The sequence below is a fragment of the Gambusia affinis genome, linkage group LG01 (genome assembly GCF_019740435.1).
Source record: "Gambusia affinis linkage group LG01, SWU_Gaff_1.0, whole genome shotgun sequence".
NCBI lineage: Eukaryota > Metazoa > Chordata > Actinopteri > Cyprinodontiformes > Poeciliidae > Gambusia > Gambusia affinis.
In genome coordinates, this window is record NC_057868.1 from 44751252 (window position 1) to 44775950 (window position 24699).

Genomic DNA, 24699 nt, shown 5'->3' on the forward strand with positions numbered 1-24699 from the left:
CTGGGATATGGGCCAGGGGGGGCAACATTCCCCCTATATGTGCCAGAACTGCCTGATCAGGGAATCTAAAGGAATTGAGCTGTCTTGATGAGCTCCAACAATTATTTGCTTTTCTGTTTTTCTATTTTACATTTTGTCCATGAAATGATAGCAGGATCGGATGCTTAGGCAAAATATTAGGAGATTCACTATATTTGACATTTATGGAAACTGCTCTCTAATATCAAATCAGCCGAGTTTTGGTATTTAAAACATTAAGATATTATAGACACATTGTATGTTTATGTTTACTTTCCAAAGTATGCACAGTGGCAGAAACCAGGAGGTGACTTTGAAACCAGTAGCATTCCACTGAGGTGAGACATTCCATGTCAACAAAGCCAGGTTAGGCCATCAGGAATTAGTGCACTATGATCCATGGTCTCACCTACCACTCAGGATCCCAACATTCTTCTCTGCAGGTGGTTGGCGCACTTGAATAAATTAATGTCCATAAAACTTGAAAACATATTTGTATTTTACATTATGTAAAGTTGGGGCATAATTTTGGTTTTAAAATACCAGAATAAACAGAACTTTATATATTTGTCTGTCTGCATTATATTTTAAAATATTAAATCGGATACCTTTTTACTCTAATTTGAATAATTACGGGACTACTTTTTACCTTTACTTGAGTAAAAATATGAGGAAGTACTGCTACTCTTTCTTGAGCACACCTTTTCGCTACTCTACCCAGCTCTGTCTGTTGGTTATTTTTGTTCATTTATTTATCTTTTTCCTCCTTTTCCCTGCACAACATCTGCTGCTATTGGCCACCTTCACCGCACCTGTTCGACCCTCGAGCCAATCACGCGCTTCGACCGTTGCTCCCCAAGATGGCGGCTTCCATTGAGCCGCTTTGCTCATCCTCGCAGCAGAGCACAGATATTGCCTTATCTCTGGATCATTTGAACTCTCCCCGAGGCTGACCACAGAGAGCTGAGCGGGGCCGCGCTGTGAAACACGGAAGCCGTTCCTTCCCCTTCACCCTATTGAGCTTTCATGGTACGCGGAGCCGGGCTCGGTGTTGGGCTGAAGGGGGTTGTGCTATCCGAGTATGGCCACCGACAACAGGATCAATTTCTGGAGGAGAAACACTAAGGTTCCCGGAAGGTTGGTTGTCTCATTCTTATCAAAACATAGCTGCCTCCCAGCGCTAACTTTTCGGCCGGACTGTTGTAGTCAGGAAAAATCTACAGGAAAGTCGTGTTTGGCGCACAACGAGAGAAGCTCAATATGCGTAGAAACATAATGTTTAAACGGTCGACGTAACTGCCTGGAGTAATTATAGTTAAATGCGCAAATTATTGTCGTTTTTAGTCAATCTGCTGTAGCACGTCAGAGAGGTTTCATTTGGTTGCGTTGTCAGCTAAAAGTTGACTGAGCTCCATCACTTTATTCTCTGCGGTTTGTGTTAAAGTGGGGGTGTCATCTGTCACCATCCGCCCGCCGTATGCTTCCTGGGTCTGTGCTGACAGCTGCTGCAACACAATGGTCTCCATTCACCCTCATACCGCTCTAAACTGGAGTTCAGCGAGCCTCCATTTTGGGTCATGAAGTGAAATAACACTTTAAGCTCTCCCCCCCCCCCCCCCAATTATCATTATGAGTTATAGTTTTGTGTATGAGTGATTTATTTTCCACCCAACCTACTGTAGAAACAAATACAGCAGATGGATGGACATTTAAAACATTTAGTCACAGGTTGGTTGCCACCATCAATACCAAGTTTTAAAAAGATACAGTTTAAAAATTACAACAAATTTTGTTTATAGCACTGTTGCATAGCACTTGCAATAGTGCTATGCACTGCTTGTCAGCTGGCTGAAAGAAGGCTCCTACACTGTCTGCTGTCAGCCACTACAGATTGTTTGCCAGACTCTAAAGTCGTTTCATTATAGGTGAGAAGAAACATGTAGGTAAAAAAATAAATAAAAATGAATTTAAATAAACCTCTTCCAAACGTATATTAATGTGAGCTACGCAAAATAATTTTTTCCCACGCTTGCGTATGACGGTAAATGCGATTTTATTTTGTTAAATAACAGATTGAGGCTGAGGCAGAAGTAAGACATATTGTCACCTGCAGGTGGGAGTTAGGATCACTTAAATCCCATGTTTGACCATTTTGCTAATGAATTCTCACAATTACTCACAATGATGCAGTAGCATGAAAATATATGGAATTTGCTGAGTTTATGGAATTTCCACGATTGCAGAAATCAAGAACAACTGGAGGGACCGTATTTTACAATAGTGAAGGTAATTGTGTGATTTCTGTTATAGATATTTGAGCATATATTTGACATGCAAATCTTTCACAGTCTAGCGATTCAACTCAGAAACCATTTTTAATTTGAAAAACAATTTTTTCTATTCTCTATGGAGATTGTGCTTAAATTATGTGAGAAAAAGAAAAGGCGGTATAAACGAATAGGATACATTTTTATCTTAACCAGGGGTGTACCAATTGCAGTTTTCTGGCCGATTAGCGATCTTTAGAAAGCCTGACTTGCCAATTAAAAATTTTGGCTGAAACCAATTCTTTTTTATCTGAAATGTTGCTGAGTTGGTAACAGCGGAGGGACTATTATTTACTGCAGACATGACCTGGTGGACAGGTCTGTCAGTGAAACTGCTTTCACAGCAGAGCAAAAGAGGACAATGATTGATTTTGTTTTTTGTTTGTTTTTTTGTTTTGTTTTGTTTTTTTATTGGGTAGATAAGATTGGAGGAAAAGATTGGCTTTGAATGAAAGTATCAGCCGATCTCCCCACGCTAGGTAAATCAACTATCAGTTCACCCCTTATTTAAACAGAAATACCTATGTGCATAAAACTCCGAAACTTAAATTACCTGGCTTTTTCTTAGATAAATAAAAAATAATAATTCAAAGAATTATTCAAAATACAAATGGACGTGCGTCCGATTCGCTGCTGCATATGTTTTTCATTTGTCATCTCAAATATAAGCCTAATAGCTGGGACCAGCAAACATCACAACCGCCCACTAAGGTACTGCCTGCAGTTCCTCTGGCACACACAGCAATCACAACTCATTGGAAAAAGAGCTGAGCTGTGTGTTTCACCTACATTGAGCTGTATGTTTTTATGACTGACGGACAGGCTGATGTGTTGGTTTCAACTGTCAGAGGGCGGGGCAGGAAGAAAACAGGAGCTGAGTCTGTTTGGGAAACCTGAGAGGAGAGGATTTCCAAGGAGAGGGCGTGTCTCTGTCTCTGTCCCACAGACGGATCTAACCACGGAGGTTGGACACCAACAGATGTTTGAACAGGAAGACTGGGGCTTTGCGCTCGCTCCCTGTCCTTGCTGCTGCTGCTGATAAAGCCAGTGTGACGGTTGTAAACAACAGACTCTGGCACTGCCAGATAACCAGCAGCTCCAGTTCCCAGCCACAAGGCTGCAAGCTATTCCAATAAAAATGTCGCCAGCCAGATGAGTCGTTCATGGTCACAGTGTGACTTGTTTTCTACAGCAGAAGGGATAATTGTGTTTTTATACCTTGCTATGTCCTCTACAGGGCTTCTGATATGGAAGTAAATATGTGCCATCAGAATTTGAATAAAAAATACCTCTGAAATTTGAATGTTGTATATTAGTGCTTACTTTTTCAGTATTAAAATAAATTCAGAATATATTTTTAACCTAAAAAAAATTTCAATGTCATTATTTTTGCAGTAAAAAAATTCGTGTAAATTTTTTACATGGTTGCAATTTTCAGTTATTAAAAAAATTCACATTCCTATTTCAAAGTGATCAAATTTTCAATATACATATTTTTCACAGTTTAAATTTTCAGTGTTAAAAAATTCAGCATATAAAAAATTCAACTTTTCAAAATTCGTTGTGCTCAAATTCGCCGTCTCAAATTCACCGTCTAAAAATTCGCTGTCTCAAATTCAGCGTCTAAAAATTCGCTGTAAAAATGGCCAAGGTTACTTCAGGTCACAGACATTAGCAATGGATGTCCGATTCCAACATCCACATAATCACGTGACACAACCGTCATATTGAAGAAATACCAGCATCACCCAGGCTGGCGACCATGGAGGCGAACGCAAACCCAACGGTGAGTTTAATGCTTTCATATTTCTATAGTATATTTTATTTTGTGCATGAAGTTTGATACATTATCTTAAAGCCTGATTTAAAACACGGGTTGGGCCGTTGTTAATCTTACAAATTGTAGATTTATTTGTGTTTTATATAGTTTCTATAATTTTAATGAGAGAAGAGCACAGTAGGATTGCCATCCCTTTCGTAAAATACGGAATCGCCCCGTAACGAGACGCGATTTGTTCGGTATTTCTGTATGTCCGACAGTAACGCCTATCACATGCATATAAACATTTAGTGTAACAATAATTACAAAAATAAAACACAAGACATGTTAAGCTCAGCTAATGTGGCGGGAGCTAGTAAGGACCCCAGAACGCTTTGGACCATTGATGATGTCACGGTTGCCTAGAAACACTAGGTGCAAAAGAGGGTTAGCAGTCGTGGTGAGCCGTTCTCAACCTGCGTCTTTTTAAAACGTCCTCAACCGATACTCTACCATGTCCTAGCAAAGATACAGGAGAGGGAAGACACACATGCCAGGCTGAACAGTGTCAGTGAGGATGAATGCTAGCAATTGTAAAAAAAAAATTAAGAGGGAAACTGAAGAAATTATACTGTCTCTTTATTCTTTAAAACTTATGGTACTGCAGTTTTAGTTTCTCTAGTGAAATAGAATGACACTTTCCATCTGCTAGATCCTTATTTTAATTTCTGAAAGGTGGGAACCCTACAGCACAGAGCTTTCCTGAGTAAAAGTGATCATTCTCATGAAGTGTAAATTTCTTTTAACTAATCCTTTTTCAACTGCTACTTTGTCTTTTATATATTTTGTGACTACAGGGTAGTCAGGATGCTATTGTTGAATCTGCAAGCCACTTACTTAATTTACTAACTGAAAGACCACGGAGTGGAGGAAGAGGAAGAGGAGACATGATGAAATTCTGGACTGGATGGGAAAATCTGCCAGCAAGTCTGTCTGTGGAGATTGTTCGTGGAAACTACGCCACATGCTACAAAACACTAAGAATTCCTTGTCACTACTGGAATTACAACTCTTTCAGTGAGGATTTTGTAGCATGCATTTCCTCTACGCAGTCTGGCTTTGGCTTGCTTTGAGTGATTGACCTGTTAAAAAAATAAATAAAAAACAATCTACATTTAAGCTGTAGCAGTTCTTTGTTTGTGAATCAGTTTGTTAAAACAAAACAGTTTTGTTGAAATGTAGAATCAATTCAATTTTCTGATTTTGTCAGATCACAAGTTCGATACATATGTTTAAATGTGATCATATGTATTACTCATTAGAGCGACAACATTGCTGTTACTCTAATTTCTCTAGTTTTGTCAAATTCAAAACTAGAGGAACTAGAATAACACAATGTTCAGAGTAGATATTTCATTTCTCTGAGTCAGTACTGTTTGTACAGGCAGTTTTAAATATGAAACTGAAATTGTTTTTTTATGCAAAATTTTATTGAATGTACTTAGATGAGTTCATATATGCTTTAGGTATTAGAAAATAAACAACATAAGACAAAACTTTTTCTGATTCTTATAATTGAAGTAATGTAAAGCAATACAACAATGTACAAATGTACCTAATGGGTTCCTTTTGAGTAAAGAAAAAAAACAAATTACAAATTTAGAACATTTTTGTTCTCTGACATGTCTACCATAAAAGACCTGAAATTCACCTCTGTGGTAACATGATCAGCATTTTGCTTTACATTTCATAAATGGTGAATTTTTAAACTGGCACGGAAGCGTATTGCTGTCACAGGAAAAAAAATTGAGCGCTATCACCAGGGCCGGATTTAGGAGGATGGGGGCCCCTGGGCTGGAGTCAGGATGGGGGCCCCTGGGCTAGAGTCAAAAAAAAAAAATATATATATATATATATATTTTTTTTTTTTTTTTGGTTTTAGAGGATGAACAGAAAATGACCGAACAGTAAGTTTTTACAACTTTAATAAGCCAGTTGTCACAAACTACAAACAACTCTGAACTCTTTTCTAGAAAGACTAAACCACATGTTGGGGTTGAAACTAGAATATGATGCTTGCATCACAAAATAAAATCACTGAATAGTTATTGTTGCCTGGACTTCAACACAAACTATAAAACAGATTGAGTGCAAGAAATGCAATGCTCAAATATACTTTTACAAAGCAAAGCGAGTAAAACAATATTTATACAAATATCCCCAGCATTTACAAGTTCATATAAGTACAAGTGGAATATATCAAAACTCAAACTTTTTCTTTGGTTTTAAAGTTCTTGGTAAATAGTGGAGGAAATAAATGTCAAAAAAGTGCTTCTCTGCCAGTCAGACAGAACATGGATATAAACAATATCTTCTGGAAAAAAGAGATCAGGCATACTGTAGTTTTCAGAAAATATCCTGACCCAGGTAAGTCCAAAGTGCTGCCCTCTGAAGGATTTTTTAAAGTTTAGGCATTTGCGTTCAGTTGCGTGCTTCCAGTCACTGAAACCAGTTTCAAAGTTTGACTGAGTATTAGCATTTCTGAAAATGCGGCATGCAAAACAAAATGCAGCTCCGGTGGATGGAGAGTAGAGCAGCCACGGTCTTTCGACGTACTCACCATTTAACATCTTGCTTTTAAAGTGAGATTTGGAGAAGTGACGCTTTTGATGCTTGTACACCCGTTCTGATGCTTGAAAGCCAACATTCATATTTTGACAGCTCTCCGGTCCTCGCTCTGCCCAGTAAGCTCGCACGGACTCGTCAATTTCCCCCCAATGCGCCGGATCGGTACTGTACGGATCCACAGTCGTCTTTCCATCTGCGGAAGAAGATCCCGCTCACCGACTCTGACTCCACAGACGCCAGTCCAGCCACCGACTCAGTCACGGTTATAGGTTCTGGCGGGATCTTAGTGCCGGTGTTAGCATAGCTAAGGGTTTGAGGAGCGGGGGATAATAATGTTTCTGCTCCATCTCCGCTAACAGGTTTAAAAAAGCCTGTCAGTTTAGGCATTTTGTTTGTCGCCTCTTTGGCGCGATGCTCTTTTTCTTTTCTCTTCCTTCTTTTCTGCGCTCCGCTGTCATATTTCCTGTTGTCCGCCATTGTAAATAATATTCCCTTGACGCCCTCCTCCCCAATGCGTAAGATGCGTCAAAAGTGGACCAATAACAAGCAAGCATTCAAGATGGACGTTTGCCAGAACAAATTGGAACATTTTTCATCGGTGCTGTCAAAATCATGGTAGTCATTGATTAAATTCTGACACTATCCATTCACAAAAATATAAAACATCCTTGGCCCCGAATGCGGGGCCCCGGCTGCAGCCCCGTAAGCCCCTGCTAAAATCCGCCCAGGCTATCACGTTATAACGTCATATGTATCTTATTAAAATGTGATAGTTATCTTGTTAAAACATGATTGCCTTTGGTGATTTTGGTTGCTTGGTTACAAACAGCCGTTTGCCGTTATTCAGCTATTGTTATTAAATAAAATCTGAACATAAAATGTTCAGCAAATACATCTGAGCCTCCGTTATAATCTTAATAACCTCTGTCAAGGCACCGTGGGGTTCAGGAATTGGATGATGTGTACGACCAAGAACCCAGAGCAGGTTAGGAGTCATGTTGCTTCAGTTCAAGTGGGTGATTGTCCCAGCCACTGCAGAAAGTATCCAGATCATCCTGCAGACATGGCAGGAAGACATAATGGCAACAGAAGAGGAGTGCTTCATTTGAAATGTCCAGGTATCCCTCTTCTTTAAGGTAGTGTAGCACGTCATAATAGATGCATGTTACAGCCGTCCACAGATCTCTCCACAGTCGCTCAGTCCTTCAATTATGGAGTAATAAACGATTAAAACTGCCCTTCAAATCTCGTCATATTGAAGACCACACAAAGCTAATGTTACTATAGACATTCAAAAGCATCACATATTGAAACTTGTCATTTGTACAAACCTTTGATTGTGCACACTCTTCCCAGATATAAAACTGCTTCTTCCTGCTCCAAACGATCACGGAGTCTATCAAAAATATGATTCAGCAAAAGTTCCTTGAAAAAGAAAAAAACATTAAAAAAATTGCCAGTAAAATAAAAAAGTATTTTGACATCAGTAGGTCAGCATTGAGAAGTCACAGTAATCTAAATTAAATTATGATATTTAATCTAAAATAAGTTAACAGATGTACTTACAAGCATATATTTTCTTGAAAATTAGTTAAAATCAACTGAAAAACAAAGGCGGTTGTTTATAGTGTTGCTAGGTAACAGAACGAGGTTTTAGGCAAAGTAAAAAGAATGTAAATTAATATTGTATATCAACAATTGTCAGATAAGAGAAGCAGTATTTTGGATGATGTTGTAATGAAGTCACCTGAACAATACGGTAGCTGAACAGAATGGGGTTGTGGTTATAATTAATGTCGGAAAGTGTTCACAGCCCCTCTTTGAAGCACACAAGGCAGCCATATTAGCAGTAGCATCTCCTGAAAAATTACGACTTTACTAAGACTGCCTGTCTCAGTCTCACCTAAGACAACATACAAACAACCCAGAATGTCGCCACCCATCAGTTCTCTTTAAAGATTCTAGACTTGACCCAAGTGGTATTTCTTTTTGAAATAAAACTGGGGAAATTGGACGTGGGACAGCGGGGAGGGGCTGGGGTGCTAGGAGGTAGCAAGATGTAATATGCCGGCACTACGGTGTAAGATTAACAACGGCCCAACCTGTTTTTAAATCAGGCTTTAAGATAATGTATCAAACTTCATGCACAAAATAAAATATACTATAGAAATATGAAAGCATTAAACTCACTGTTTATGTCAGCCTCCATGGTCGCCAGCCTGGGTGATGCTGGTATTTCTTCAATATGACGGTTGTGTCACGTGATTATGTGGATGTTGGAATCGGACATCCATTGCTAATGTCTGTGACCTGAAGTAACCTTGGCCATTTTTACAGCGAATTTTTAGACGCTGAATTTGAGACAGCGAATTTTTAGACGGTGAATTTGAGACGGCGAATTTGAGCACAACGAATTTTGAAAAGTTGAATTTTTTATATGCTGAATTTTTTAACACTGAAAATTTAAACTGTGAAAAATATGTATATTGAAAATTTGATCACTTTGAAATAGGAATGTGAATTTTTTTAATAACTGAAAATTGCAACCATGTAAAAAAATTTACACCGAATTTTTTTTTACTGCAAAAATAATGACATTGAAATTTTTTTTAGGTTAAAAATATATTCTGAATTTATTTTAATACTGAAAAAGTAAGCACTAATATACAACATTCAAATTTCAGAGGTATTTTTTATTCAAATTCTGATGGCACATATTTACTTCCATATTCTGACAAACTGCAGCAAGACTTCCTGTGATTTTCATTTAATAATTTTATTTAGCCAGGTTTAGTCCAGAGTCATTTCTTTATTAATTTGACATAAACGTGAAAAACATGGTTGTTGAAGGATGAGTGCATATTGTACATTTCTTTTTTTTTTTTTTTTTTTTTTTGAAATTTGATTAAAATTCTTTTTTTTTTTAAACTTCCAACCTTGAGCTGGGAAACCAAGTTTGTGCCAGTTTTGTGTTGCAATCGGGGGTCGCCCAGAATCACTACCAATAGTCCCCAAGCCAGACTTTGGACACCCTTGGTTTAAGAGTTGTGGAGAGTTTTATAAGGTACTATGGGGTTGTTGAGGGGGGGCAACATTTCTTTGGATTTCTTCGAAGAAACAAAGAAAGAAGTGGGAATTGTGGCTTTTCCTTGTTTGCTCCCGGTTTGAGTCCAGAGAGTCAGAAGGGAAATAAAAAGCTGGGCTTTAAGTTTGTGCTGTCTGCTGAACATACTGCCCACCACAGGGAGGGGAACAACATGGCTGCCCTGCAAGCTGTTGGCTACTTCTGTTTACTGCAGAACTATAGTCTGACTAAAAGGAAAGAGTGGTCAACAAAAATACTGAAACTAAACAAACACTACTTTACACAACGCTTTCTGACTTTGAACCTGTCACTCAAACTAAAAAATACCTTGGGAGGAATATCCCTCTGAAGGAAAAATGATTCCTTATTTATTTATACTGTTTTGCTATTTTATCTTTTTCAACATTTATAAAAAAACAAATTGTCATTTTTGTCATTGAAGATGGTTTTTGAAGAAGACCCCCGACTTAGATATTACGCCTGACAGAAAATGGGGTCCCAAACCCAACTGTGGAAACCTCTTCTTCCTAACTTTGTTTGCTTCCTGATTTAATTCTCACATATGAGTGGGAAAAGCAAATTTAATACTCTAAGGTTGCGTCTGTACTCGGCCATACTTAGAACAAGTGAGATAATAAATTAGCTTTTGGGGACAATGAAAGCCATGAAGGACAGTTTGTACCATCGCCAGCATTCCTCTGAACAATCATTAAACGATGGATGTGAACATTTACCCTCAGGTTAGCTACAAGTGTTTTTCCACGTCGAGGTGACTGCATTTTTACATTATCATCCACAGTGTGCAACCAGTTTATGGAGCACAGCATCCACCTCTCGATCCCCGTTTGCGACGCACGTAAGTGCTCAGTGATCGCCTGGGCTGCTGCATGCCACGTGGACGCATTTAATTTGTCCTTTTTACCAGTCTTTGCAGTCGTTCCATACTTTGAGTACATTTGTGTACTGCATGCATTTTGCTTTTGTTCTGCTTTTGGATCCAGTATTTTATGTTTCTTTTACTTTATTGCATTATTTTGAGATGCATCAATTCGATTATTTTTTTTTCTTAATTCAGATCTGTTTGTTTTTTTGTTTCTTTAAACTCCTACAGAAAGATAAAGTTTACAGCCAATTCCAACTTCTCTTTAATGACAATGATTAAGCGGGGTCCAGGATATTTCTTTTTAGGCTTTCTGCCATGAACTGTTATGGCAGATTTGAATTAATTATTCAAATTTGAAGTGTCCAATGTTCAACTTTGTAGAGTTTAGCTCAGAACTATTCATACCCCAGCTGGATTTTGAATCAAAAAGGACTTTCATTGAACCGTTAAGATGTTTCTGACGGTATATGAAACGGACGTCTCTTAAAACAATAACGTGACAGGAGTTTCAATGGATTGTAAACTTTGACAGTAATTAGTTTTACTTCTGTGTTCTTATAAAGTGATAAGGAAGGTGTATTTATGCTCTTAATAATCAATGCATTCACTTTTAAACACCTGTCTTGTACTTTCAGTCTGATTTCCTCAGTAGCAACTTCACCACAGAAGAGCATTGGGAATATGGCCTGGCAACAATTGTGTTTCTCTACAATGGAGTGTTACGGCCAGGCTAGAAAAAAAAAAAAGTAAAATTTGAACGAATTACCAGAACGAAGACATAATATTCCCAGAATAGGTTGTAATAGTAGGAGAATAAAGTCATAACATTACCAGAATAAGGTCATAATAATACCAGAAGTCATACAACAATAAAATCGAATAAATTCATGTTATCTGAAAGTCATAACACTAGAAGAATGAAGTAGTAATTTTATAACTACTTTATGAAAGATAAAACACTAAAACAAAGAGCATCTTATGAAGTCGTACTTTGGTATCGGTTTTACAAATAGGACATACCTAATCTTTTAACACATCAGCATCAAATTATTATCAGCAGGTGTTTGAAGCGATTGAGCAATAACTGAGTCTATTCTGAATGAACCACAGACTTGACGATCTGGTCACATTACAGCTTGATAACTATAAAAACTTTGTTCTTGTTAAAACAACTGTTGTTTTTTTTTTTGTACTTTTATGACTTTCGTCTTGTAATATTGTGCCTATATTTTACTAATATTAGGACTTTTGTGTCATAAATATGATCACTTTAATTTCATAATTTAGAAAAAAAAATCTTTTAATCTGATCCTAGTATGTACTTGTGTCTTTGCCCAGAGAGTTTTTATTTATTTATTTATTTAGATTCCAGTCAGTTGATAACTAAATAAGGTTGGTAAGCTGAAAAGATGGTCTGATTTTCCCCTCACCAGCTGATTACTTGGTTGGCTGGATGGATAAAATTCATCCATCAATGGGATCTACCAGGTCTTACACCTTTTTTTTTCATTTCCTGTTTGTTCATTATTCCAACCTGCAGGTACCCAAAAGACTCAAAGCCCAAATTCAACAACCTTAAGTCTAAAAAAGCTTGCAGCTTCCACGAGTTTGCTTGCAGCACAAATGATGCTTGGGACATTGACGATGAGGAGGATGAAATCTTGTGCGGGACACCCTTCTCGGCTTCCTTTACGCCTTCAGGCCAGGACTGGACATCTGTGCACAACCAGGTATCTACAAGACCTCCTGTTTCTCACTGAAAAGCTCCAGGCTGGTCTGGATCGGTGAGAGATTCTCATCCAGGTGTGTTCTGTTTATTTCTGCGTCCACTTAGCAACTACGGCATCAGACGGGTGAAACCGAGCATGTGTTGCCTCACATACTGACTCCACCCAGGGACGAGGGTCACAACTCCCAAAGGGACGACGGCTCAGAGTGTGAGCGTGTCAACGGCAAATTTGTGAAGTCTAGTAGTGACGCCGATCTCAACACGACCTCAGGTGTGTTGTAAATATCGTGCAGCAATTCATTCTGCTTAAAGAGTTTCTGAGACTCTTGTGATTCACCCTGAAGCTAATTATGGACTTTGTTAGAAGGGACTTACCACTGCAGGTAGGTCTGTAGAGATTATCAGGCTTAAATATGTGCCTGACGGGACACGTCCCAGACCACAGACACAACCACTAAATACTGGAGGTGTTTGAGGAGTTTTGTTTTACTGCTGGTATTCTGTTAATCATTGGAAATGTTCTCTGACAAAAAAAGAAAGTCCAAATTGATTTACAAAACTGAGTTACAAATCTGATTTTTAGTGACTTGGAGTCGAAATATAAAAGCTTACCCAAGACAAAGATGTATACACAGATCACAATAAATAAAGCTTTCTATTAAAGCATCTTTCAAAAAGTACGAAGGAATCACTCAGTTAATTCCAATAAATAAACTTTCAGTTGAATAAGGTTCGACATCTTTGTTGAACTTTTGGCTGTCCACTGTTAATTTTTCGAGGACTTAGACATTTACATTCATGCTCTTATTTTCAAGTGGGTGCAGCAGTTCAGTTTCCTTTCCTCTTGTTCTGTTTCCTCTGTCTCTTCTTTTCCGCTAATAACTTAATTTCAAACCAGAAATAAATATAAAATAAAGTCATGTCAAAAGTTAGTGCTTTAGCACTAGCTGCTGCTAAATAGCATGTTGGTGTGGAGCATAATGTTAGCAAAACAAATTTTTTTAGTAGTAGTGCCAAGTCTTTGAAAGTATGTAAACTTTTTTCCCCTCTGCTTTGGAAACTACATCTATAGAATATGTGGATTGAAACTTTTTGCACAGTAGTGTATTAGTGTTGTGACCTGCAGGCACATTGTGGGTTGCTGGGTGAATATTTTGAATAATGCACAAGCTGCGTACAGCTTCATATTGAGGAGCATCTGCCACATGAATAGTCATGTGCTGCTCAGCGAACACCTGGATGCTGAATATTCAGGCTGTTGCGAATTAATCCTTTGATCTTATTTAAACTCAGTGGTTGTTCAGTTACTGTGTTCTTTTATCTGAAGAGAATTTTACCAATTTTCTTTTTTGTTTGTTTGTTGTTTTTTCCTCAGTCCGCTCCTCGCTGCAGAAGCAGCAATCTCTCCCAGTGCGTCCCATCATCCCTCTGGTGGCTCGTATCTCGGATCAGAATGCGTCAGGGGCTCCACCCATGACGGTGCGGGAGAAAAGCCGCCTGGATAAATTCAAGCAGCTGCTGGCTAGTCCCAACACTGACCTAGGTACTGTTGAAGAGGGAAAGGTATTCGCATGCTGCCTTACTCAGCGACGCCCCCATCTGTCCTGTAAATCCTGTCCAGAAATCATGCAAGATGTTTTTGTTCCACCCAAATAAGAAAATGCAGTTAGACAAACTTCAAAAGCATTACTGTATAATCTTGAGGCTCTGATTTGTTGGAAATATGCATTTTATTCTGTTGTTTTTAGGTGCTCACTGATAAATTGGTGCCAAGTTATTTAATTTTTGGAGGTCAGCCAATACTTACTGATCTCTCTATGATCAACCACTGTCCTCTTTTGCTCTGCAGTGAGAGTGGTTTGACTGACTGACCCACCCACCATGTCAAGTCTCAATGTTTGCAGTTAATAATAATCACCCCACTATCGCCAACTCAGCAACTTTCTTACTATATTTAGTACAATTTCAGACACAAAAATCAATATTAGCCAAAATTGGAATTGATAGGTTAGGTTTTCTTAAAGATCTGTAATTGGCAATCAGTGCACCCCTACTTTTTTAAATGTGGTTTATAAATTGTTTTAGCTTTTTTAAAACAGGGAAACACTCAATTAAAATATGATTATGTTTACCATAACTTTGCACTCTGTAACATATCATCCCTCCAGTGGATCAGTCATTGGATATATTTTTTTGTTGTTGTTGTTAAATGGCCTCTTAGAAGCTCCCATAATGCTGCTGTTCCCAGTCTGAGTGGAACCTTTAGTGACTGCAGGTCAGGAGCTTCACACAAAATACAGCTTGACCTCTGACAATTATTGCAAAACGTTGTAATCTCTCCTCCAGATAGACCCTATATTTGAATCAAAGGGGAAGATAAAATCACATATCATCCAGCGTCTGTGAGGAAAACTTGAATAAGTCCTTAATGAAACTTGTTCAAGAAAAGGAATTCAGTTTAGCTCCCTCTGACTTGCAGCCAGCTGAAGCAGCTGCTCTCTGGACTTAACACGAAACCGAGCGTTGATCTGATTGGCCTGTTTTGCTTTCTGCCATCACAGAAGAACTGCGGAAACACAGCTGGTCGGGAATACCAAGAGAAGTCCGGCCAATCACGTGGAGGCTTCTCTCCGTAAGGCTTACGACCTTCAGTTTTGCAACATCGCATAACTCAAAACTCAGTACTAAAAGCCAATTTTTTTATTTTTTTTTAGTTTGTTTATCCAGTACTGTTCATTTGGTGTCAGCAGCTGTGCGTTTCAGCGGCAGCCTTATCTTCCCTCTGCTCTTATCGCCCTCGGCCAGCTTGTTCTGTTCCCCAGAAAGAAAAGTTTCTTTTCTGTTCTTGCTCCTCTCAGGGTTACCTGCCGGCCAACAAGGAGCGCAGAGAGCTGGTCCTGAAGAGAAAGAGAGAAGAGTATTTTGGGTTCATAGAGCAATACTATCACTCCAGAACAGATGAGCACTATAAAGACACTTACAGACAGGTAAAGATCTCATCTGGGTAGTGTGGAAGCATTATGTTATCACTTTAAATTAATTAGACACACTGCTTTTATCTAAGTTTCATTATTTGGTCCTGGCAGATCCACATTGACATTCCAAGAACCAACCCGCTCATCCCTTTGTTCCAGCAGCCTGCAGTCCAAGAGGTGAGGTCCAGTAGAAATCCAGCGGCCAGAGAGTTTAAGGTCCAGCTCTAGATCAGTGGTACTAAGGGCCTTTCTGGAGGAGGAAAACGCTCCTGGCTCGGCTACCTCAAAAACATAAAGGCTTAAAAAAAGTTTAATTTCAGTTTAACAAAATTACATCCACACACTTTACTTAGATGTTTTATAATAAGTTGGTGGTTCCATTTTTTTTTCTACATTGACATGTGTTTGACATTTTGTCAAAAGATTTAAATGTAATGCATGTGTAATCTGCATATATTCAGCTCTTACAGCTAAAAAAGACAACTATAGATACTGTACATAAAAATTAAAATACCTTTATTTTGTATTGTAGAAAAATTTAAAGTCTTAACTCATTTCAAACTCGGTCCAACTTTAATAACAATCGAATCTGAACTCCAGATTGACAGTAAATGTTCATGAAATTAGAGTCTGGTTAACTCTAGAGCCTGGAAAGCTTTCTGTGTAAACTGAGGATGCAACTAATTCACTTTGCAGCAGTTTCTTTGCTCCCCTGCTTCTTTTAGGAGTGTAACACATAATACATATTTGACAAAGACTTAACACTGGTCATTTTTGTGTTGTTTGACGTCATCTTGTTTTCGTGATTGTAAATATAAAGATAAATTCTGCTGTGTTCAAAACTTCTCCTAGTCTGCTCTCCTGATGATTCTTTGTTCTTACCCTGCTGCAGGTGGCTGGTGTGTAATTCAGATTTTGAGTTTATAGATTAGTAATTAAATCAGGCATATAGCTTAATTTTCTCAATTTTTCTTCTTCATTGGTTTGTGGGGAAAATAAACGTTTCAATAAAGCATCAAGAATTGTTACAGTTTGAAGCAAAGAGCAATTTCAGAATTGTACTCATCAGATTGGAAGTATCAGCTTCACACATCAAAAATCAACAACACTTCAAATTACTGGATGACTAGACATAATACTACTAAAAAAATGTATAACTTGGGGAAGTTTGTGAAATATTGTGTTGCTGAGTCACTGAGGAGAAAAAGAGGAAGTTCACTTTGAAACGTAGCTTGACCGAGTTCCTCAAAACTCATTTTATGATGCTGCAATTGAAAATTGTAAAGATTTGTACAAAAATGTGTAGATAATGCATCTAAATTTGACTGTTCTAACGGGTGGACACAGGTTGAATGTGTGGGACGTAGCAATAAACTCTCCCCTGAGAAACGGCTACAAAATTGCCTCAAAGAGAAAACAGAACAGAGCGTTCTGTACGGCACAGCATGATGTTCCTTTAAAACAGAGTTTTGTCATTTTGTCTTCAGGTATTTGAGCGGATTCTGTTTATCTGGGCCATCCGTCATCCAGCCAGCGGTTACGTCCAAGGGATCAACGACCTCGTCACACCTTTTTTTGTCGTCTTCTTGTCCGAGTTTGTCAGTAAGTTCATTTATTCTCTTGAATTAAGTTGTTTTTTTTGTTGTTGTTTTTTTTTTTAAGTACAGAGATGCACTAATCTGAGTGATGAATTTCATTCCTGATGTCCGATTTTCTGTTTTTGCAAAACTTTGATTTGTTTGTATGGACTTTAGATGATTCTAGTTTCTCTTGTATTTAGGATGTTGAAGTTTGTCCTTGTGCATCGCTGGCCTCATTTTGCAAAAGCCATTTTTTTTTCTTTTGTAAAAGTTTATTCCACACTGATCTGAAATCTGAAAACAGAAATAGATTTGAGTTTATTTACTTAGTTTTCCAAAATATCTTTAGTTTAGTACATCTGTATAAATAAAAATCCCCTTCAGTCTCCTGTCTTCTCTTTAGTTAATGTGTCCCTTACTTACTTTTGAAAATATGTTTCATGTAGTACATGATTATATAAAATGTATCTCTTTTTCAAGGCAAATTGCATTTTGGCTCTCGAGAGAGAGCTTTAACCCTGAGGTATCCAAAATGCTTAAACGTTTCCAAAGCCAGCATGCGCTGCCTGAAAGCTCAAACTGATAAAAGTGCACTTCCTGACTCTTCACGTTATCGGCTAAAAGTGTTGCCTGAACGACCTGCAGCCATGCAGTCACAGGAACACGAAGGCTGAACGCCAAAACACTGACAGTCATTACTTCACTGTTGTTGGAGAAAATAAACATCCTGATCATTATGGAAGTGAGCACAAGGTTGTTGTTTTTTTTTTTGTTTTTTTTATGTAATAAGTATTTTGATATTCAGTTCAACTCCAAAGCATTTTGAAAAGGGAGATTCTTCTTTAATGCCAAAAACAACATTTGATGTTTGAGTTCTTCAAAGAAATGAAGGGAAACAATTATTTAACACCATGGGAAAAAAAATGTTCCGCTGACCACAGCAGTCTGTCATATTTGTGAAACTGTGGATTGTTTTCATTCACACAATAATTGTTGATTTAAATGCGGTTATGAAAAATAGATAAAAAAACTTGGAATATGAAAACATGAAATGAAATGAAATTTCATGTTTGAGGAATCGTTACTAGGGCTGTAACGATTCCTCAAATGATTCCATTACCTCGATTATTAAAATTCCTCGAGGAAAATTTATCTGCCTCGAGGATTCGTTAAATTACGTTCTATAATTTAGCGCGCCGTATTCCGGCAACGCCTTCACTTCCGCCTGCGAGTTGTTGCTACGTGATGGCAGCATGACGTAGAATTTTCATCAGGTTTTGGGAGACCAATAAGCACTGTTAAATTGTCAAGCTGAAAATTAGCTGACTCCTTTACAATACGGCTACTATACAAGAAACCTTTCATTTCTTTCGTTCTCATCCTAGCGGAGGATGTGGAGAACTTTGACGTGGCGGCTCTGCCTCTGGAGACCCAAAGAAACATCGAGGCCGACAGTTTCTGGTGCATGAGCAAGCTGCTGGATGGCATACAGGTGAGGACGCACGCTTGGCTCTCAGGCTGCAGGTCATCTGTCTGTGTTCCTGTCAAATAACACGGCCCACCTTCCAGGACAACTACACCTTCGCCCAGCCTGGAATCCAGAACAAGGTGAAGGCGCTGGAGGAGCTGGTCAGCCGGATAGACGGTGAGGAGATGAACAAATTGTTCAGTCCAACAGAAATCATGAGAAATCGTTTTTAAAATTAGTTTTTTGTCTGTCTTCAGTGGATATTCACACTCATTTCAAGAAATATGAGGTGGAGTACCTGCAGTTTGCGTTTCGATGGATGAACAACCTGCTGATGAGGGAGCTGCCACTTCGTTGTACCATTCGTCTGTGGGACACCTACCAGGTGGAGTTCTCTCCTTCAGATATTTACATGTTCCGGTCTTCCTCACTATATTCTTCACCGTGCTCATGCACAAAATAAATCAGTGGTAGTAGTGATTAGGGAAGCAGCGATCCACTATTTTCACTACCAATACCGATACTTGTGGTTTAGTGTTGGCCGATTCCATTGCTGGAAAACAGCTGAATTTACTTAAAACTTTTCTCTCTCTCTATTTATTTTTTTTAAACACAGTACATAGTAAATGTACTGAATTACAGATGTATTTGATAACTCTGCACCAGTGCAGCACACTTACACACACCAATAGCTTCACAAGCTTGATGTAAAAACATCACAACTTTAATTTAATAACATAACAGCCAAACAAGTAAAACAAATAATAAAGAAACTGAAACTGATAAAAACAACAGGTTGACTCAAACATGTAAAAACAATAAAGTGCAACAAACCTTTCAAATGGTCCAGAAAATGCAATTGTTTACAATACTAAATATGATGTAAAATAAATAAAGCATACTCATCACTCAAAGCGCAAAGTATAGAATTAAACTGAATAGATCTGCCCTTGTTGTTTTCGATATCGGGACCGATGCAGATATTAATATCGGACGGGGCGCCTCTCTAGTGGTGATGGAGGCGCATATTCCCCGTCCTTTGGGCTTCACTCGTCTTCCTGCTCCAGAGCATTTATAGAACAATTACAGAATCTGTTAACATGATGAGGAACATTTTTAGATTAGATCATGGTCACATCAGTAACAGGCATAACAGGAAAAGGCTGATCTAGAATAATACAGAGATCCAATAAGTGGTAGAGCTGCCTCCTCTGCCCTAACCAACTGAGGATTCCACACTAATGGTCTTAAGACATGAAATGTGTGCCTCAGCCTTAGACGTGTTCCTGGATAATCACTGATCTGGTGTTGGTAGGGGAAAAAATGATGAAATCCAGCTGAAAATGATCTGGTACATTTCTCAACTCCTATCAGCTTCTTGCTCTTGACATCATATTAATTTATTTCTTTATCCTTGATAAAGTGTTGGGACAACCAATTAAAAGCCTTGGCATGGCGCTGCCCCAGGGAATGGAACTTCTTGGAGCTTACAGATAAGCAAACACGCCTAAGTTTTATTTTTAGCTGAGCTGAACCTCAGCTTTCCATTTAGAGATCTAGTTTTCACTCCAGCCTTTAGGAGGGTGATGATTCGCTGATTTACACACGATCTGCTCAGAGGGAGAAAGAAGAAAAGGACTATATCGGAAAAAACACTACCCAAATACCAAATAAATTGTTGTGGTTATGGTTCCTAAGAGATAAATGTTCTTCTGTTTCTACTCATGATGGAGTTTTTTGTCCTCTGTATCTGCTGTGTGTTTGGCACCAGCCTTTGAATTGGAGTGTTGCTATCTTTGTAGACACACACAGACATCTGGGATCTGCATCAGATGAGCCTTGCAGCTGATTGGAGGCAGATGTATGTCTCTTTGCCTGATAACTCTGATTTGCCTCATATTGTGAATAAACATGTGCACAACTGGACCGACCAGCTAAACCCAAACAGTTTTGGTTTTGAGGTGCAAAGTTAGAGACGTCATTTGCATTAATTTTGGTCGTGAGCGATCCGATTGCGATCGGATAGCAATAAATAATTCCTCCTGATTTTTCTCTAGGTGTTGCAGCAAAGACTTCTGGGTAAATGTGTGTTGTAACAATCCGCTGTGTTTGTACTTTCCACAGGCTGAAGCTGAAGGTTTCTCCCACTTCCACCTGTATGTGTGTGCTGCATTTCTCATCGAGTGGCGCAAAGAAATCCTCTGCATGGTTGACTTTCAGGTACTAATAGGAGTCTTTGACTTTATTTAACGATGATGCAAAAAAAAAAAGACTTATTTATTTCTAAAAACTCGTTTGTTGTTGAGGCTCATCCACGTACTGCTGCACGTCCTCATATTTTCTGACAAGAAGATTACGTTCTTTATTTCCCGTCTGTCTGCATATAAATCTTTAATTTGCCTAATTAAAGATTTAGAAATCTGCTTCTTGCCATCTTTATCACAGAGACTCATCTTGGGTCGAAGGGGCGTCTTCTCCACGCTGCATTTCCCTCCATTGGTGACCTTGTTCAACTATTCCTGTATCAGCGTCGTATTTTGGGGGTTTTTAGTGATATTCTAAATTTAGAACCCAGTGTACCAACTGTTGTTGTGTCAAAATCTTCTTCGAAGACCAAAACACACAAACTGTTTATAAGAGAGTGCGATAAGTTTTCCAGCTACGCCTCAGCTTAACCCGGCTGCCCTAGTTTTCCTCCTCTCTGCATCTTTTGACCAGAGCGATGTGGATGTAAACACAGAATTTGTCTTTCCTTCAGAGCCTCCTGATGCTTCTACAGAACCTCCCAACCATCCACTGGGGAAACGAGGAAGTGGGTCTCCTCCTGGCCGAAGCCTACAGACTCAAGTACATGTTTGCAGACGCCCCCAACCATTACAAGAGATAGGCAACCAATCAAACGCGCCTGTGACTGCGAGCACCTGAGCAGTATTTTGGTGCAACCCTGAGCAGACCGACAGTGGGATAAACTGAACTTTATGCTGTGAAGATGAAGTTTGCAGAGTCTCGCCGTGATTTTTGGATTTTCGTGCAGAAGCTCCGGTGAATTTCCTGGACTACATGCAGTAGACGACGTACTGCACTGCATCAACGGACTGTTACAGTATATCCACCACATGTATTTAGTTTTTCTTCTTCTCAGAAAAACATGCTGGCATTTTAAAGGATGGTGAATGTTTGTGAAATCCTCCTTTAATGACATCTGCAGATTCTATTTTATATTTGTTTTTCTAAAACAAAAGAAACACTGTAAGAACCAAGCAACTACTGTTTTATTTTCCTCATTTTAAGCTTATTGAGTCAGACACTGTTCTAAATAGGAAGCACAACGAAGGCCTCCTGTCCCCTCTGATTCGTTTAGGACGACCAGATTTGCTGGGAACAATTAGCCTTTTAAATCCTGGGTTTGGACTGAATTAGCTTCCTGTTTTTACATTGTAGAAGAACTGCCAGAGTTTCTTTTCATGTTTTAGGTAAAAGCTGAAAACCCAACTCCTTTCCTGGCTGTGAATCACTTTGATCAACTTCTAGAGGGTTCAGCTTCCCTTTTTCAGTGTATAAAATGATATTTAAAGTATAATTACTTTAAATAATACCTCATGTGTATGGTATTATTTAAAATCCCTTAACTAAAAGTGCAACTTTTAGTTAAGGTGACTTTTAAATGACCCCGACTTAGTGGTTGTGAATTAAGCATAACGTGTTTTACACAATTTTAGTTTAAAAAAACTAAATATGTCGACCCTTCTTAATGCCACTGAGTTATAACTCCTGCAGACCAACATGGAATCACTTTTGTTGCATGGTGGTCAGCTTTAATCTGTAGCCAGAAAATTAATTCACATATGACAGAAAAGCTGAAAGTTTTTTTGCTTTGGAAAACGCGTCTGAGTAAAATTGTTGTAATTATCGGCACATCTTCTTTTCAGCTCTAGTAGAGGGAGCTCAAGGAATCCCGAATCAAAAACATGGGGAGTCCTTGAGCCTCCTCTGGATCTTACTAGTATGAAAACGGGATTCCCGTCTCGTTTCAGGGTCATCAAAGAGCTGCTGGCAGATCAAAGTTACAGGAGAACATCCAGCGTGTTAATTTAGCTTATCTGCCTTTTTTTTAGAGAAGGCATTTTTACTCTGCAACAAGCTGCGTTATCATCGTCATCCTGATTAAACGACTTCATCGCTTCTATGCTGATCTGCCTTTTTTAGATACATTTGCTAATGAGTTGATCAGTGCTCTCTTCTCTTCTGTCTTCCCTGTCATACTGTCCTGCATCATCTCTGCTTCACCATCAGTGTGAAAAAAAATCTGAGGCTTTTTAAATATTTATTATTGGCCAGAAAACTGCAGTTGCTGCATCATCCTTTCTTGCTCAGTTTCTGTTTCTTGCTTCAGTTGATTGCTTCATTTAATGTCTTGTTTCTGTACTATCCTGCATCATCTCTGATTTCACCGTCTTAACGATGCAATGTGTCGTTGAGGTCGTCAAATTATTTTTAATAGACTTGTGTGTGTATTTGTTTTTAGAAATGTTAGTCACTCAGAATCCAGAATTGTTTCTTCTGTTTGATTTTAGGCACATTGCTTCATGTAATGTCTAGTTTCTGAATACTTTCCTTTAGAAGCCTTCCTGTTTTTGTGGACTTGCTCCAACTTTTAGAGGAGGCCCCGGGGAAGACCCAGGACAGACTGGAGGGACCATGTCTCTCGGCTGGCCTCGGGATTCCCCCGGAGGAGCGGGAATAAGTGGCTGGGGAGAGAGAGGGAAGTCTGGGCCTCCCTTCTGAAGCTGCTACCTCCATGAACCGACCCCGATAAAGCAGAAGAAGATGGATGGATGTTTTGCTTTATATTTGTTATGTAGTAAAATAACGGTGCATTCTCCTAGACCAGTGATTCCTCATTTAGTTCTGGCACGATGAACTTTTCTCCACTCCAGTAAGAATTATTTCTACAGTCAGAAAACAGAATTAGTGTTTGTTTTCTTTTCATGCCTGTTGGTACTGAAGGACGTTTAGTCTTAACCTGCTACTGAACGCAGCTCAGAGCAGCTGAACAGCCAAGATGATGCCTTTGTTTTGAACATTTGCAATGTACTCCTGGAAGGTTCTATAACTTGTATTTATGTTCTTTTTGTTTGAATGTTTGTTTTTCTGATCCAAGTTTGTTTCACATGACTTTGTTGTTTTAAAGCTTTATGTTCTCACTCGTCTATCTACCGTGTGGTGACGGCACAGCATGTACAGCCTGAATGCTCTGTATTATGCGACTATTTGTTTTCATTCTCATGTGAGCCAGTCAGGATGAAAACCTCTGATGGAGTCTGAACATTGGACTGCAGTCCTGAAGATTTCAAACTCGTAATTCAGTTGACGACTTTCAGAGTTGAAAGCGCGACTAGGGGGGCTTTGGTACTTAAACCTCATTTCACTCCCAAGATGATCTGACCCTTTATGGTACAGTTGGTGTTTAATTATTGAGGTTCATCATCTCCATGGAGTACTCTGAATGTTTTGTGAGAGTTGCAGTTTACCTGTAGCCTTAAAACCACATTCATTCCTTCATTCAGGCAAGTCCGCTGATTGTCGCTACCATGACGGTGTTGTTCGGTCCACGCCAACGTACTTAAATGTCGTCAAAACATGTGATGTGAAGAACTAAATGTTAGTTAGGGGTGATGAAGCGTTGATGTGGATCCAACATATGAAGCCAAATATGTGGTGGGCCAACGCAAAATGTTTTGAAGCGCTTCGGTTGTCAGAACTGGCTTTAGCCTTAAATGAATAAATCATTACAGTTCCTGCTGTATATTCATTCTTTTTGTTTATATTAAACTAATTGCTATTATTCATTTCGGTGTCGAGTTTTTGAATGTGAAGTTTTTTGACAAACGCTTTCATCAAAAACCTTTGAGGCGTTCAACAGTCCGCATGTTGCATCTAATGAGTCGAACCATAAAGCAGTTGTATTCATACTAAAAGTATTCATGTTCTATGTGTGCATTTCATGGGGATCACTTTCATTGGAAAGAAATGCTTTTTGGGGTTTTTCAAGTTTTGTTTTACAAACTATAAAAGTTTATATCATAATTTTAGCTGAACTAAAAGATGCGCATTATCAACCACTATAAAATAACCAACCACCTCTTATGACATAAAAGTTCATATGTTTCATTGTTAACTATGTGAAAACAAAGGATTTTCCACCCTTTGTCTGCAGGAGGGATAACCTGTCCCTGAGTGACGGTCA

General features: G+C 38.7%; 1 protein-coding gene across 2 annotated transcripts; it reads left to right on the forward strand.

Moving 5' to 3' along the window:
- Window positions 1-843: 843 nt before the first annotated feature.
- Window positions 844-21712, forward strand: LOC122836672 (TBC1 domain family member 22B-like). 2 transcript variants are annotated; one of them, XM_044126413.1, is made up of 14 exons: window positions 844-1155; window positions 10617-10673; window positions 12241-12430; window positions 12535-12700; window positions 13805-13972; window positions 14991-15061; window positions 15288-15416; window positions 15516-15581; window positions 16892-17006; window positions 18370-18476; window positions 18554-18629; window positions 18710-18837; window positions 20577-20672; window positions 21211-21712. In XM_044126413.1, exons 1-14 carry the CDS (start codon window positions 1100-1102, stop codon window positions 21337-21339), a joined length of 1554 nt encoding a protein of 517 aa, XP_043982348.1. In that variant the 5' UTR covers window positions 844-1099; the 3' UTR covers window positions 21340-21712. The 2 variants fall into 2 exon arrangements, with proteins under 2 accessions (XP_043982348.1, XP_043982357.1); XM_044126422.1 differs by lacking the exon at window positions 10617-10673 and having other exon boundaries at window positions 845-1155.
- Window positions 21713-24699: the final 2987 nt, after the last annotated feature.

Bases quoted from the DNA above. Each gene is read 5' to 3' on its own strand.
- LOC122836672 (XM_044126413.1), top strand. From the start codon at position 1,100: ATGGCCACCGACAACAGGATCAATTTCTGGAGGAGAAACACTAAGGTT. The intron at 12,701-13,804 runs GTGTGTTGTAAA...TTTTTTCCTCAG, and splicing joins CGATCTCAACACGACCTCAG to TCCGCTCCTCGCTGCAGAAG. The intron at 20,673-21,210 runs GTACTAATAGGA...TCTTTCCTTCAG, and splicing joins TCTGCATGGTTGACTTTCAG to AGCCTCCTGATGCTTCTACA.